The sequence below is a fragment of the Euprymna scolopes genome, chromosome 15 (assembly GCF_053919585.1).
Source record: "Euprymna scolopes isolate OS-2025 chromosome 15, ASM5391958v1, whole genome shotgun sequence".
In the NCBI taxonomy this organism is placed as follows: Eukaryota; Metazoa; Mollusca; class Cephalopoda; order Sepiida; family Sepiolidae; genus Euprymna; species Euprymna scolopes.
In genome coordinates, this window is record NC_136496.1 from 49,545,123 (window position 1) to 49,562,161 (window position 17,039).

At 26.7% G+C, this 17,039-nt stretch overlaps 1 protein-coding gene across 7 annotated transcripts in view; it reads right to left on the reverse strand.

The window, feature by feature from the left end:
* Positions 1-17,039, reverse strand: part of LOC145293822 (uncharacterized) — a 564,435-nt gene that overhangs the window by 158,213 nt on the left and 389,183 nt on the right. For all 7 annotated transcript variants that reach the window (XR_013869774.1, XM_080140462.1, XM_080140456.1 and 4 more), the window contains one exon: positions 2,620-2,772. Coding sequence is in view for 6 of the 7 variants with exons in the window: in XM_080140462.1 (XP_079996588.1) it covers positions 2,620-2,772 (153 nt within the window). In the remaining variant the exon portion in view is untranslated. The remainder of the gene's footprint in view (positions 1-2,619; positions 2,773-17,039) is intronic.

The following is a 17,039-nucleotide window of genomic DNA, read 5'->3' on the forward strand; positions in this document are numbered from 1 at the left end:
CCCTGGATCCGGATGCACCCATCTTGCTACTTCTGGGACGTGATGTCATTGAAGCCCACAAGGTCCGGAGAATGATCAACGGTCCGCGCGGTGCCCCCCATGCCCAGAAACTGGATCTAGGATGGAGCGTGGTGGGCGAAATTTGTCCTGAAAGAACGAAAAACAAAAAAAAGGTTGGTCAGAGATCGGGTGTCATGAAGAAGCAGAACAATGTTGGACAATCACGGTCTATCACTTCTGCAGCTGACACTGTGGGTCCAATGCGATCAAAATCTGAAAATTCTGTCCTCAGCACCAGATCAACTTCGACAGCAGACCAGAAACCAACAGGGACTCCACCTGGGGAGCAATATCTCAGTAAAAGTCATGAAAATCTTGCCGTGCGTCAGAAGAAACTCTCTCTACTGACAGATCAATCCAAGTTGAACACTAATACGGCTGCGACTACCAATACTACTACTACTGCAACTACTACCACCACCACTAGTACAAAGACGGATTCCATAAAAACTAGTAACGAAGAAGAGGTTCTGAAGGAAAAAGACAAAAATGTCGTCTTTACAAAACCGTCAAAGGTTTCAAAAGGTTCTACAACCAGCACGATCCAGAAAGCGTCTAGCACCAAGAATTTAGACAAAAGCAGTGCATCCAATAAAAATGTGTCACATGGAACGAAGATTCAACCCATGAAAAAAGCTCACAGCCCACAGAGTGTAACCAAAGACAAATCATTACCAAAGAGGACGTCGACACCAGCTTGTGCCATGGCCTACGATGCTGAATTACTTGCTAATTTCGAGCGAGAGGAAAAGGTCGAAGATGGTCGGGTCTCTGAACTGATCCGTATCACAGAAAGACAAAAAGCCGAAATTGAAAAGTTAAAATATGAAATTAGAACCCTAAAGGCAAAGATTCCCCCCTGTGATCTAGAAGAGGAATTTGACCTTCTACGACGTCAAAACAAATCCTTCCAAGACCGATTAAAAGACCGGGGGATTCCAATGGAGCCCTTGCCTGCACACTGATGGTGTATTATTAGTGCAATTTCATAAACGACAATTGGACGGGGAGTGTTCTGTCTTCAGACCGGGCTCTTTTTTAACAAGGGACACACGCTTTAAGAGCACCGGTGCCTCGTGCCTCGTTCTCATTCATCTCTGTGCAAGTTTTTTCTTATATAGTTTTCTTTCTTATTTCTTCCCTTCCTGATCTTTCTTTAATGGAAAACTTAGCCGTTTAGGCATTCCAAATAAAAAAAAGAAAAGGAAAAAAATGTCATATCACTATCCTTTGAGAACTCTGTGTTCCCACGTGATCTCGCCCTAGTGTCGTTTTGCGATTCTGTCCTTCCTCCTTTTTTAACTGCGGAATTTGAAACGATACGCACGGACTTTACTCGACTCCATGAACTGGGCTTTCCCCGTTTAAACCATGAGGTACGTTCAGAAGATCCTATTATTCCTTTACCTGGCTATTCCTTCTATGAAGAACTCGAAACCCTATTTCTGTTTATTTAATCTAGTGTGTGACTTCTATATTTAATTTGTAGAAATTCTAATTTATTCTTTCCTTCGTCGCTCGCACAGAACTTATATCTTTTCTCAGACTTCTATTATTTTTATTTCATGGGCGCTTGGGTAGTTTATGCGCCGCACTAGAATAACAACCTTTGTAAAAAAGAGACATAACTGTTCCATACTTTCACCCAACGATTTAATAAAAAGAAAAAGACATTTTCTAACCGCTCCATACTTTCACCTATCGATTTAATAAAAAAAAAGACATTTTCTAACCACTCCATACTTTCGCCTAACGATTTAATAATAATAAAAAAAAAAAAGAAAGGACATTTTTTAGCCGCTCACGACTTTCACCTAACAATTTAATGGAGAAAAGACATTTTTCTAACTGTTACGGACTTTCACCTAACAGTTGATTGAAAAAGATAAGATATCCCAGAGAATCTGTTAATTTGGTAGCCTGTCCAAAACATAATTATTTTCATGTATTATTTCCTTTTGTTTAATTATGTTTTCTCCTTTTAACTATTTGTTTTGTTTTTGTTTCAGATTTTTTTACCTAATTAATAAAGCGTTTTCAACGTAAGTTGTTTTCGTTATGTTAATTTGAGTTTATCTGTCTGCCCAACGCACGCTTTCTGAAGTTTGACTGCTAGATGGTATTGTAGGTACCGGAAAGCAAGATTCTGAGGAATAACTGACGCGAGTTCCAGAACAGCAACAAATAAACACTTGGAATTGATCAAACCCTTTTGTAATTGGGTATGTAAAATTAACATTGATTAATTCAAAAAATTGCTATCGACATTTTATCCGCTGTCAAATAAAACTAATTATCAAATTCAGAATATGTTGTTATTCCATTTACAATGTTACTGGATTACAAGTGAAATTAAGATTTGAAACCTCAGCTTTAATTCTGCATTCAAATGAATTTTATTCCTATGTTTTAGAGGTAAATAAATATTTAAAAATATCCAATATAAAATATCAGTAGAATAACCTAAAACTCATTTGAAAATGAATGAATGGATTATCTCGCTGACCTCTATTTTTAAAAGCAACACTTAACAGTATCAAGCAAAATAAATGAACTTACCATGGAGATCATCATGCAGCCAACCTTTCGAATGCATAATAGAGGATGCCTCTAAAAGTCCTTGAAGTACATATAGGGAGAAATGACGTAACATCACCTGATCATCTCTAATTTTGAACATGTGGTTATCAATAATGTTGGATATTGTTACCGCTAAGGAAGAAATAAAAGATAAAATAACATACTTATTATACTTAAGTAATTGTTATACTTTCATATCAAAATAAACTGAGGTTTATTTTAAAATAAGTTTTAAGCTGAGACCTAGTAATCAAATATTATAAACTCTTTTACTCTAATTTAAGTAACATAGCTCCTTTTTCATATAAGATTTTTTATCACTGGCAAATCGTATTCACAAGAATCTTATCTTTTTGTATGATTCCCAAAATAATAAGTTTTGTTTAACCTTCCAAAAATCATCATACAATTGGATTATCGTATGTGATGATATTTTTTAAATGAATTGACAAGACTAGCATTCCTTTATTAAAGTTTTATTAAACGAAACATTTATGACTAAACAATTCATCAACTAAAAAACACTAGTAAGGGAGATAACTACATATAACCCGAAGCTAGAGGAAAACTAGTATAAGACATTCTTCTGTTATCATTTTTTTTTTCACAATTACACTAAGTTTATTCATTTATTTAGTGCGGACCACTGTCCTCATCTTCTTTTTAGTTGTTGCTTCACAAAGTTTCGGCCAACTATTCCTCTGGCCTTTGTCAGGTGGCTACCACAACGAGATAGGAACTCCAAATCTCCTAACTGCATCCTCAGCAATTACTGCCTTCCATAGTTGTTACTGTCTCACCACGTTTTGGCCAAATAAGCCTCTAGCCAGCTTGGGTAGGATTGAAACCGCTATCTTCAGATAATGCTCACCTGGAACCATATAGTGGTCCGCACTAAATGAATAAATAATACTCATCTCAATAAACATTCCAATTAAATAGATACTAAGTTTATATTTATTATATTAGCCTTTCATAATAATCTTTTCTTTTATGGTCTGATTTTTAAGTTAGATTATATCAACGCCTGTTTCACCTGCAACAATGTCTGACCAACCATCCTCTAGCTTCACCAGACTTCATCTTATTCATTGCTTCCATACTATTTCTTTCTCAGCTTAACTGGGAAAAGTATTATATTTATTATGAGACAAATGCAAGAAGAAGAACCTGAATTTTGCTTTTGTGGATCTAGAGCCAATTATTAACAGAATGCCAAGAAATGTCTTTTGCTTTGCGTAAATCAGTGATTGGTGATGGTCATTCAAGTAATTTACAGATATAATCTAAATTCATGTTAGAACTAAAAACACATTTACTAACAACTTTTAAGTTAAGGAGTATGTTAGAGTTTCTAATGGAGACTATTGCTTTCATTTTCTGTTTTAAAACAACGTTTCTGTATGAACTCATCTTTGACGGTATTCTTGTGTTGCCTACGCACAGTTCAAACATTTCAAAATACAACTGCTAGAAACGAGCGGCTCTTTACAAACAGACTTCTTTCTCCAAATTTACAACATGGCAAGGAAGAAGAAAAGGAAAACAAAAGAAATAAAACAACACACGGAAAATGTAGTGATATGCAAATTAAGTATAATTTAGCTCATATTTATAAACCGACACCAAATAGAACAGGGGGTTGTTGAACTTAGCATTATACACAACATATCAATGGCGTCGACGATAGGGTGTTCTCTGGTCTTTGATGATCCGGAACATGTAGATACATGGATGCGTCGCTTTGCTGCTAATGCGAGATGCAAAAAGTTGAAAGACAACAAAAACAGTGGAGGGGAAAATGAAATCAAAACTTGTTCATGGCTAACGCTGGTTGTGAAGCAATTATGAAGGCTGCTACAATGGTTTACCCTCGAGAACTAGAAGAAATGACTTTTGAAGAAATAAGTCAGGTTATCAAGGGAAACATGAGGCCGAAGAAAAGACTGGTGATTGCAGAAAGGACCAAGTTTATGGCAATGAAGCAGGAAGTGAATGAACCGATAGTAAAATATTTACACTAGTTAAGAAATGAGAGTAAATATTGTGACTTTGAAAAACTAGGAACAGAAGAACAGACAACAGAAGAAGACTAAATTCAACTTAATTGAAGGTACGCCTAATTCAACACATAGATATAAGCTAATGGAATAGTAATAACTTACAAACATGCCCTTGAATATGTGTCTAGAATTTATACAACAGCAGGAATTAATACATACCTACAACCAAAATAAAAGAAAAACTCCTACAAAAAAATAATAGCAACACGTGTATACGGTGGAAATGAAAAGAGAAAAATGTACTTACTGTGGAAAAATTCATGAAAGGAAGAAAGAAAAATGCCCAGCTTTTGGAAAAACATGTTCAAAGTGTTTTAAAAAGAATCACTTCAAAGAAGTATGTAAAACGAAAAATGTGGAAAGAATAGAGGATGAAAATAGACAAATTTTTAATGTAAAAAAGGATAATATACAAAATACTGGATCAAGAAATGGACATACAAAATAAAAATGAAAATCAACAATTGTGTTGTTGAAATGTGATATATCCTGCGGTGGGTGGCCGTAATAAAAGGATATTCAAGAAAGGTATTCCACCAGGAAAATAAATGGATAAAGAGGTTCTGAAGTAATAAAGAAATAGAGAAGTTTATTGAGAATATTTACAGAGACAGCATGTTACGTTTTTAAGTGTTCCCCCCAGGGAAGGCTCTCACAACCGGTGACCGGTGATGATGTTCTTTCGATAAAAAGTTCCGGCGGTGAATTTGCTCATATCGCCATAACACCTCCCCCTAAGACAATTTCTACCTAGAGAATTTGGCTTACTATCGTTTGCTTTTGGCTTGGGGCTCAGCTGGTTAACTTTTCTTTTCACCCTTGTACTTTTTCTCCTCAATATCGTTTGAGTGGGTGGAGTTGGTGGAGAAGCTGGAACTCTCAAATCTGGAGTAAGTTCTGTTAAGGGTTGGGGAATATCAAAAGAATCATACAAAACCTCTAGGGGCAGGTCATTTTCTTCTGCCTGTTTGTAGTCATCAGTGTGTCGAGGTCTTAGCTGATTTATATGCCTGCGACAGTCGAATTTATTACTTCTTACAGAATATAGCATGTGTCCGATTCTTTTCATGATAATCCCCTCCTCCCAAACATTTTTTCCACTCCTGTAATTCAGGAAGAATATTCTGTCACCAGGTTTGTAAAACCTTGTTGGAAAATTTTCTTTTGTTGTTGTTACTCTGGTTGCACTTGGTAAAATTCTGTCAAATACAGATCTGATTTTCCGTGCAAACATCAGTTCGGCTGGTGAGGAACCGGTATCAGTGTTTGGGTTTGGAGTTATCCTGTACACCGATAAAAATTGTTCAAGACTCTTCTCGTCAGTGTCCATGCGTTGGTTTTTCTTCAAAGCTCTTTTGAATGTATCGATGAACCTCTCTGCTAGGCCATTTGATCTTCGGTGGTAGATTGCCGTTGTTAAATGTTCAATGGCTAGAGCCTTGCAGAATTCTTCAAATTCTTTGCTGGTAAATTGGGTGCCGTTGTCGCTGACAATAGTTTTAGGAACACCAAAACGACTGAAGAGAACTCTTAGTGCATCTATTGTACTCATCGAAGTAGGGTGTTTGTATTTAAACACTTCTGGCCATTTTGTGAAACTGTCGACGACCACTAAGAAATAATGTCCATTTAAAGGACCTGCATAATCGATATGTAACCGAGTCCACGGTGTATCAGTCTTTGGCCACGGTTGTATCTGCACAAGTGGTGCCTTTGCTGCTAGCTGACACCCTTGACACTCTCTTACGAGTTTTCAATGTCCTGATCCATCCTAGGCCAATATGTATATCCACGCATTAAAGCTTTCATTCTCAACATGCCTGGATGACCACTATGAAATTCTTTTAAAATTCTTCTCTGAAGCGTAGTCGGTATGACGACTCTGTCTGCGTACATCAAGGTTTGAGCACAAATGGAAAATGGTAAAATTTTAGGGTCTTTCTTTGATTTTCCATTTAGTTGCACCAACTTTTTCATTTTCACAATATAATCATCCTTTTCTGCTGCCTTATTTATTTCGTCTAGAGTCACTGGTAACTCTCTGATTGTGTTGCCCAGTAATCCGGAGAGTTCTTTTTCCTCTGTCAATGCAGCTATTACTGTGTCTTCCAAGGGTTCAGCACACTTTTGGATGAACCTGGACAGTCCATCTGCATGTCCGATATTTTTGGATGAAATGTACTCCATTTTAAAGTTATAATTTAGTAGAATTATGCTCCATCGTTGGAGTCTGTTCGCAGTGTGCGTAAGTATGCCTTTTTTAGAGCCAAAAATAGTCAATAAGGGTTTGTGATCGGTTTGCAAAGCAAACATCTTTCCATGAATAAATCTATGGAATTTTTTAATGGCATAAATAATTGCCAAGCTTTCTTTTTCAATTTGAGAATAGTTTCTTTCAGCCGGCAAAAGTGATCTGGATGCATGGGCTATTGGCTTTGTTGATCCATCTTCAAGTTTTTGGAGAAGAACTGCTCCTACTCTGTAATCACTTGCATCTGATGCAACAATCAATTCTTTCTGTGGATCAAAATGTGCTAGAGCTAAATCTGATAGCAGGCATTTCTTAATATCTTCAAACGCATTTTGGCATTCTTTTGACCAAATCCACTTTTGTCTTTTTTTTAACAAATCATTCAATGGTGCTCTCAACTTATGCATGTTTGGAATATAAATAGCATAATATTGAGCCAAATCCAAAAAAGATTGTAACTGGGCAACATTATTGGGTGCTGGCATCCTCTCGATTGCTTCTGTTCTCTGAGGATCCGGTCTTCTGCCTTGACTGTCGATAATTTGACCAAGATATTTTATCTGTTTTAAAAAGAATTCACATTTTTCAGCACTTAACTTGAAACCAAATTCCTCAATTCTTTGGGAAACTGCTCTGATGTGTTCCTTATGTTCCTGTACATTTTGACTTTTGACAAGGATGTCATCCAAATATGCGATTGCAACATCTAAATCAGCAAGCATCGTATCCATTATTTGCTGAAATAGTGCTGGGGCCACTTTTAATCCAAAAGGAAGTCTTTTTAGTTGGAAAAGTCCTAGATGGCTATTGATACACAAATACTTAGAGCATTCTTCACTGACTTTTACCTGAAGGTAAGCTTTCGATAAGTGCATTTTGGAGAAAATTCTACCTCCATTCAGCTTTGTAAAAATGTATTCAGGAGACGGAAGTGGATAACTATGATCCATCAGACAGTCATTAAGGCCTGTAGAAAAATCGGCACATACCCAAATCTTCTTATTTTTCTTTTTAACATACACAGTGGGGCTCGCCAACTCAGAATAGTCAACTTTTTCGACTACACCATTCTTCTGTAGTCTTTTTAGTTCAATTTCAATATCTTCTTTTGAAGAAAAAGGCACATTTCTTTTTGGTCTAAAAACAGGTTTCACATTCTGTTTTAATTCAAAATTTACTTCAGTTTTGGTGCACACTCCTAATCCCTCTGAAAAAACTTTGGGGAATTCACTTTTTAACACTGCCAGAAAATGGTCATTTTGTTTCGAATTTTTCTTTTCCAATGCTCTTACATTATTGCAAAATGAATTTATGGGTAGTTCCCATAAATCAAACAAAACAATCCGATCAATTCCAAAAAGGCAAGAATTTATTCCTGGAATAACTGAAAGGTTTGAGGAAAAAGTTTTCGATCCAAGCGAAACACTGCAATTAAATTCTCCCATAAATTTTAATCACTCTCTTTTGAAACACCTTTTGCAATTTTTTGTTTTTTCTCAGTTTTGGACCACCAATTCTCTTCCAGGTCACTTCGTCGATAATTGATATGTCGCTACCTCTGTCTAAAAGTAGCTTCACTGAGTGACTATTTATTTGTTTGTAAACGAATTTGTTTCCCTCCTTGTTTTATTTCTTCTTTGGACAAGACCACATTTACTTTTGGCTTCCATTTCCGTCTTTTGTCTTGTTTAGTTCGGCAGTGGGATGCCCGGTGTCCCACTAGGCCACATTTGGTACAACGTTGGTCTTTATAAGGGCAGTTTTTTCTTAAGTGCGGACCCGCACAACTCCAACATTCAAAACCTTTCCCTTTGTCTTTTGGAAATGTCTTCTGTTTTACTACCTGGACTTGGGATGTGACTTTTCCCTCTATCCTCGTAGTGTTTCTTTTTACATTTATCAATTTTTGACATTCTTCTGTCACTTTTTGCAAGTTCATTTCCGGGTCTTGTTCCATGTTTGATAATATCCTTGACCTTAAATGCTTGTCCTTCGGTGCTGTCAGTCCCTGGACAAATATGTAGCACTTAAACATGTCCACTGATAAATCCTTTAATTAAAACAGTTCACACTGGGCGTTGACTTTGCCCGCATATGTGACAATGTCATCAGTTTCGTCTTTTGACATATTTAAACACCTATACCGTGTATGAAAAAGACTACCTTTTTCACCGAATATAACACACAAAATTTTCACCGTTTCAGAAAAAGAGATCTCTTCCGGTTTTTTAGGCAATATCAAATTTGTGAATTTAGTATTTTCTTCTGTGCCAATTTTTTGGAGTAATAGTGTTATTTTTTCCTCATCCGACCACTTCTCGCATCGTTTTGTAAATATCGTTTCAAACCTACGATAATAGGCTGGAAATGTGTCACCTTTTTCTGGGTCATATTTAAACTCTGAAAGCGAGTTCGCTATAAATTCAACGAAGTTGATTAATGAGATAGAAATGAAAAAACAGGAAAATTGAAAAAATTATGAAGCTAGCCTGATATTAAAAGAAAATATTCCCCTCTCCTAATATGAAACGAGACAAGTACCAGAAAATTTATTACCGTTAGAAATAACAACAAATCTTATTATTAATTAATAACAACAAATCTTATTATTAATTAATAACAACAAATCTTATGTATTAATTTATAACAACAAATGTTATTATTAATTAATAATAACAAATCCTATTATTAATTAATAACAAAAAATCTTATTAATTAATAAAAACAAATCTAATACAATATTTGTTATAACAACAAATCTAATATATTAATTAATACCCACAAATCTTATTATAAATTAATAACTACAAATCTTATTATTAATTAATAACAACAAATCTTATTATTAATTATTAACAAGAAAATCTTATTATTAATTATTAACAACAAATTGTATTATTGATTAATAACAAAAAATCTTATGTATTAATTAAAACAAATCTTATGTATTAATTAATAACAACAAATCTTATAAATTAATATCAACAAATCTTATTATTAATAACAAAAAATCTTATTATTAAATAATAACCAAAAATCTTATATATTAATAATAACAATAAATCTTATGTATTAATTAATAACAACAAATCTTATGTATTAATTAATAACAACAAATCTTATTAATTAGTAACAACAAATCTTATCATTAATTAACAACAACAAATCTTATATATTAATTAATAGCAACAAATATTATTATTAATTAATAACAACTAATCTTATTAAAAATTAATAACCACGAATCTTATTATTAATTAATAACAACAAATCTTATCATTAATTAATAACAACAAATCTTATGTATTAATTAACAACAGCTGATCTTATTATTAATAAAAACAACAAATATCATTAATTAATAACTAAAAATCTTATTATTAATTAGTAAGAACAAATATTATGTATTAATTAATAACAAATCTTATTAATAAATAACAACAAATCTTATTATTAATTACAACAAATATCATTATTAATTAATAACAACAAATCTTAATTATTGATTAATAACAACAAATTGTATGTATTAATTAATAACAATGAATCCTATAATTAATTAATAACAACAAATATAAATTATTAATTAATGACAACAAATTTTCTGTATTAATTACTAACAACAATTCTTATTACTAACTAATAACAACATATCTTATTATTTAATAACAACAAATCTTATGTATTGATTAATAACAACAAATCTTATTATTAATTAATAACATCAAATCTTATTATTAATTTTAACAATTCTTATGTATTAATTAATACCAACAAATCTTATTATTAATTCATAACAACAAATCTTATGTATTAATTAATAACAACAAATCTTATTATTAATTAATTAATAACAAGAAATATGATTTATTAATTAATAACAACAAATCTTACGTATTAATTAATAACAAACAATCTTATCATTAATTGATAGCAACAATCTTATTATTACTTAATAACAACGAATCTTATTAATAATAACAACAAATGTTATTATTAATTAATAACAAATCTTATGCATTAATTAATAACAACATATCTTATGTATTAATTAATAACAAATCTTATTATTACTAAATAACCACAAATCTTATGTATTTATTAATAACATAAAATCTTATTATAAATTAATAACAACAAATCTTAATATTAATCAATAACAACAAATTTTATTATCAATTAATAACAAAAAATCTTATGTACTAATTAATAAAAAACAAATCTTATTATTACTTAATAACATGTAGTTATTAATAACAACAAATCTTATAATTAATTAATACCAACAAAATATGTATTAATTAATAACAACACATCTTATGTATTAATTAACAAGAAAAATCATAATTAATCACAAAAAAATTTATGTATTAAATAATAACAACAAATCTTATTATTAATTAATAACCACATATCTTATGTATTAATAAACAAATATCTTAATAACAACAAATCTTATTAATTAATAACAAATATTTTTTTTAATTAATAACGAAAAATCTTGTATATGAATTAATAACAACAAATCTTATTAATAAGAAACATCTAATAATTAATTAATAACAACAACTCTTATTATTAAGTAATATAAATAAATCTTATTAATCATTATTAATAATTAACAACAAATCTCATGTATTAATTAATAAAAAAATCTTCTCATTAATAAATAACAACAAATCTTATGTACCAATTAATAACAACAAATCTTCTTATAAATTAATAACAACAAATATTATGTATTAATTAATAACAACAAATCTTAATATTAATTAATAACAACAAATATTATTATTAATTAATAACAACAAATAATATTAATTAATAACAAATCTTATGTATTAATAACAACAAATCTTATTATTAATCAATAACAAATCTTATGTATTAATTGCAACAAATCTTATTATTAATTAATAACAACAAATCTTATGTATTAATTAATAACAACAAATCTTATGTAGTAATTAATAACAAAAAATCGTATGTATTAATTCATAATAAAAAATCTTATTATTAATTATTAACAAATCTTTTGTATTTACTAATAACAAAAATATAATTATTAATAAATAACACATCTTCTGTATTAATTAATAGCAAAATATTATTATTAATTAATAACAACAAATCTTATGTGTTAATAAAAAACAACTAATCTCATTTATCATTAATGAAATCAACAAATCATATTATTAATTAATAACAAATGTTATTATTAAGTAATAACAACAATATTTCTTATTAATTAATAACAACAAATCTTATGTATTAATTGATAACAAGAATCTTATTATTAATTAATAACAATAAATCTTATTATTAATTAATAACAACAAATCTTATTATTAAGGAATAACAACAAATCTTATTATTAATTAATAACAACAAATCTTATGTATTAATTTATACCAAACCTTATATTTGATTAATAACGACAAATCTTATTAATCAATAACAATAAATCTCATCAATTAATAACAAAAAATCTTATTATTAATTAAAAACAACAAATCTTATTATAAAGGATTAAAAACAAATCTTATTATTAATTAATAACTACAAAGCTTATTATTAATTAATAACTACAAATCTTATGTATTAATTAATAACAAATCTTATTATTATAACAACAAATCTTATTATTAATAAATAACAACAAATCTTATGTATTAATTAATAACAACACATCTTATGTATTATTTAATAACAAATCTTATTATTAATCAATAACCACAAATCTCATGTAATAATTAATAACAAAAAATCTAATGTATGAATTAATAACAAGAAATCTCATTATTAATTAATAACAAGAAATCTCATTATTAATTAATAACAAAAAATATTATGCATTAATACCAACACATCTTACTTATTAATCTTATGTATAAATTAATAACAACAAATCTTATTATCAATTAATAAAACATATCTCATTATTAAAAAATAAAAACAAATTTTATGTCTAAATTATTAAGAACAAATCTTATTATTAATTAATAACAACAAATCTCATCGTTAATTGATAACAACAAATCTTATTATTAATAAATAACAACAAATATTATTACCTAATAACAACAAATCTTATTAATTAATAACAACACATCTAATTATTAATAGCAACAAATCTTATTAATTGATAACAACAAATCTTATTATTAATTAACAACAAAAAATCTTATTATTAATTAATAACAGCCTGTCTTATGTTTTAATTAATAACAACAAAACTTATTTATTAATTAATAACCACAAATCTTATTTATTAATTAATAACCACAAGTCTTATTATCAATTAATAACAAATCTTATTATTAATTAATAACAACAAATCCTATTATTAAGGAATAACAACAAATCTTATTATTAAGGAATAACAACAAATCTTATGTATCAATTAATAACAACAAATCTTATTATTTATTAATAACATGTATTTATTAATTACAACAAATCTCATGTATTAATTAATAACAACAAATCGTATCTATTAATAAATAACAACAAATCTTTTTTATCAAATAATAACAACAAATCGTATCTATTAATTAATAACAACTAATCTTTTTTATCAAATAATAACAACAAATCTTATTATTGATAAATAACAAGAAATCTTATTATTAATTAATAACAACACATCTTATGAATTAATAATAAATAACAACAAATCGTATGTATTAATTAATAACAACAAATCTTATTATTTATTAATAAGAACAAATCTTATTATTAATTAATAGCAACAAATCCTATTAATTGATAACAACAAATCTTATTATTAATTAACAACAAAAATCTAATAATAAATTAATAATAACAAATCTTATTTATTAATTAATATCAACAAATTTATTATCAATTAATAACAAATCTTATTATTAATTAATAACAACAAATCTTATTATTAAGGAATAACAACAAATCTTATTATTAAGGAATAACAACAAATCTTATTATTAAGGAATAACAACAAATCTTATGTATTAATTAATAATAACAAATCTTATTATTGATTAATAATAACAAATATTATAAATTAATAACAACAAATCTTATTATTAATTAAAAACAACAAATCTTATTATTAATTAGTAATAACAAATATTATGTATTAATTACTAATAAATAAATATTATTAACAACAAATCTTACGTATGAATTAATAATTATTAATGATTAACAAATCTTATGTATTAATTAATAACAACAAATATTATTATGAAGGAATAGCAACAAATCTTATTATTAGTTAATACCTACAAATCTTATTATTAATTAATAACTACAAATCTTATGTATTAATCAGAAATCCTATTATTAATAATAACAACAAATTTTATGTATTAATTACTAACAACAAATCTTATGTATTAATTAATAACAACAAATCTTATTATTAATTGTAACAACAAATCTTATTATTAATTAAAAACAACTAATCTAATTATTAATCAATAAAAACTAATCTTATTATTAATTAATAACAACAAATCTTATATTTTAATTAATAACAACAAATCTTATTTATTAATTAATAACAACAAATCTTATTATTAATAAATAAGAACAAATCTTATTATTAATTAATAAGAACAAATATTATTATTAATTAATAACATATCTTTATTTTAATTAATAAGAACAAATCGTACATATTAATTTATAACAACAAATCTTATTATCAATTAATAACAAAAAATCTTATTATTAATTAATAACAACAAATCTTGTTTATTAATTCATAAAAACATATCTTATTATTAATTAATAACAACAAATCGCGTGTAATAATTAATAAGAAAAAATCTAATGTATGAATTAATAACAAGAAATCTTATTATTAATTAATAACAACAAATCTTATGTAGTAATTAATAAACACAAATCTTATTAATTAATAACAACAAATCTTATTAATAATAACAAATCTTATGTATTAATTTATAACAACAAATCTTATTATTAATTAATAGCAAGAAATCTTATGTAGTAATTAATAAACACAAATCTTATTATTAATTAATAACAAATCTTATGTATTAATTAATAAAAATCTTATTAATTAATAAGAAAAAATCTAATTATTATTAATTGATAACAGCAAATCTTATTATTTATTAATAACAACAAATCTCATGTATTAATTAATAACAAAAAATCTTATTAATTGACAAACAAAAATTCTTTTTATAAATTAAAAAACAACAAACCTTATGTATAAGGAAATAACAACACATCTTATGTATTAATTAATAACAAAATATCTAATGTATTAATTAATAACAACAAATCTTCTTATTAATAACAAAAATATTGTTATTAATTAATAAGAACAAATCTCGTTAAGGAATAACAACAAATCTCATTATTAATTTATAACGACATATCTCATTATTAATTAATATCTCATTATTAATTAATAAAAACAAATTGTATGTATTAATTAATAACAACAAATCTTATGTATCAATAAATAACAACAAATCCAATTATTAATAAATAACAACACATCGTATGTATTAATTAATAACAACAAATCTTATTAATTGATAATAAGAAATCTTATTATTAATTAATAGCAACAAATCTTATTATTAATTAATAGCAACAAATCTTATTAATTGATAACAACATATCTTATTATTAATCAACGACAAAAGATCTTATTATTAATTAATAACAACAAATCTTATTATCAATTAATAACAAATCTTATTAATAAATTACAACAAATCTTATTATTAAGGAATAACAACAAATCGCATTATTAATTTATAACGACAAATCTTATTATTAATTAATAACAACTAATCTAATGCATTAATTATAACAACAAATCTTATTATTAATTAATAACAACAAATCTTATTATTAAGGAATAACAACACATCTTATGTATTAATTAATACAACAAATATTATTATTAATTAATAACAACAAATCTTATGCATTGATTAATAACAACAAATGTAATTATTAAGGAACACCAACAAATCTTATGTTTTAATTAATAACAACAAATCTTATCATTAATTAATAACAACAAATCTCATTATTAACGAATAACAACAAATCTTATGTATTAATTAATAACAACAAATCTCATGCATAAATTAATAACAACAAATCTTATTATAAATTAATAACAACAACTCTTATTTATTAATTAATAACAACAAATCTGATGTATTAATTAATAACAACAAATCTTATTATTTAATAACAACAAATCTTAGGTATTAATTAATAACAACAAATCTTATTAATTAATAACAACAAATTTTATTATTAATAACAACAAATACTATTATTAAGGAATAACAACAAATCTTATTATTAATTAATAACATTATTATTAATTAATTAATAACAACAAATCATATTATTAATTAATAACAACAAGTATTATTAATTAATAACAACAACTATCATTATTAATTAATAACAACAAATCTTATGTATTAATTAATAACAATAAATCTTTTTCCTAATTAATAACAACAAATATTATTTATTAATTAATAACAATAAATCTTATGCATTAATTAATAACATCAAATATTGTTATTAATTAATAGAAACAAATCTTATTATTAATTAATAACAACAAATCTTCTTAATAAATAACAACAAATCTTCTATTAATTAATAACAACAAATCTTATGATTAATTTTAACAACAAATCTTTTTAATTATTAATAACAAACAAATCTTATTATCAATTAATAAGAACAAACTTTATTATTAATTAATAACAATAAATCTTATTATTAATCAATAACAAATCTTATGTATTAATAACAACAAATCTTATTATTATTATAATAATAATAACAACAAATCTTATTATTATTATTATTATTATTATAATAACAAATCTGATGTATTAATTAATAAAAAATCTAATTTATTAATTAATACGAAATAATCTTATTATCAATTAATAACCACAATTCTTATTATTAATTAATAACAACAAATCTTATTATTAATTAATAACAACAAATCTATGTATTAATTAATAACTACAAATCTTATTATTAATTAATAACAACAAATCTTATATATTAATTAA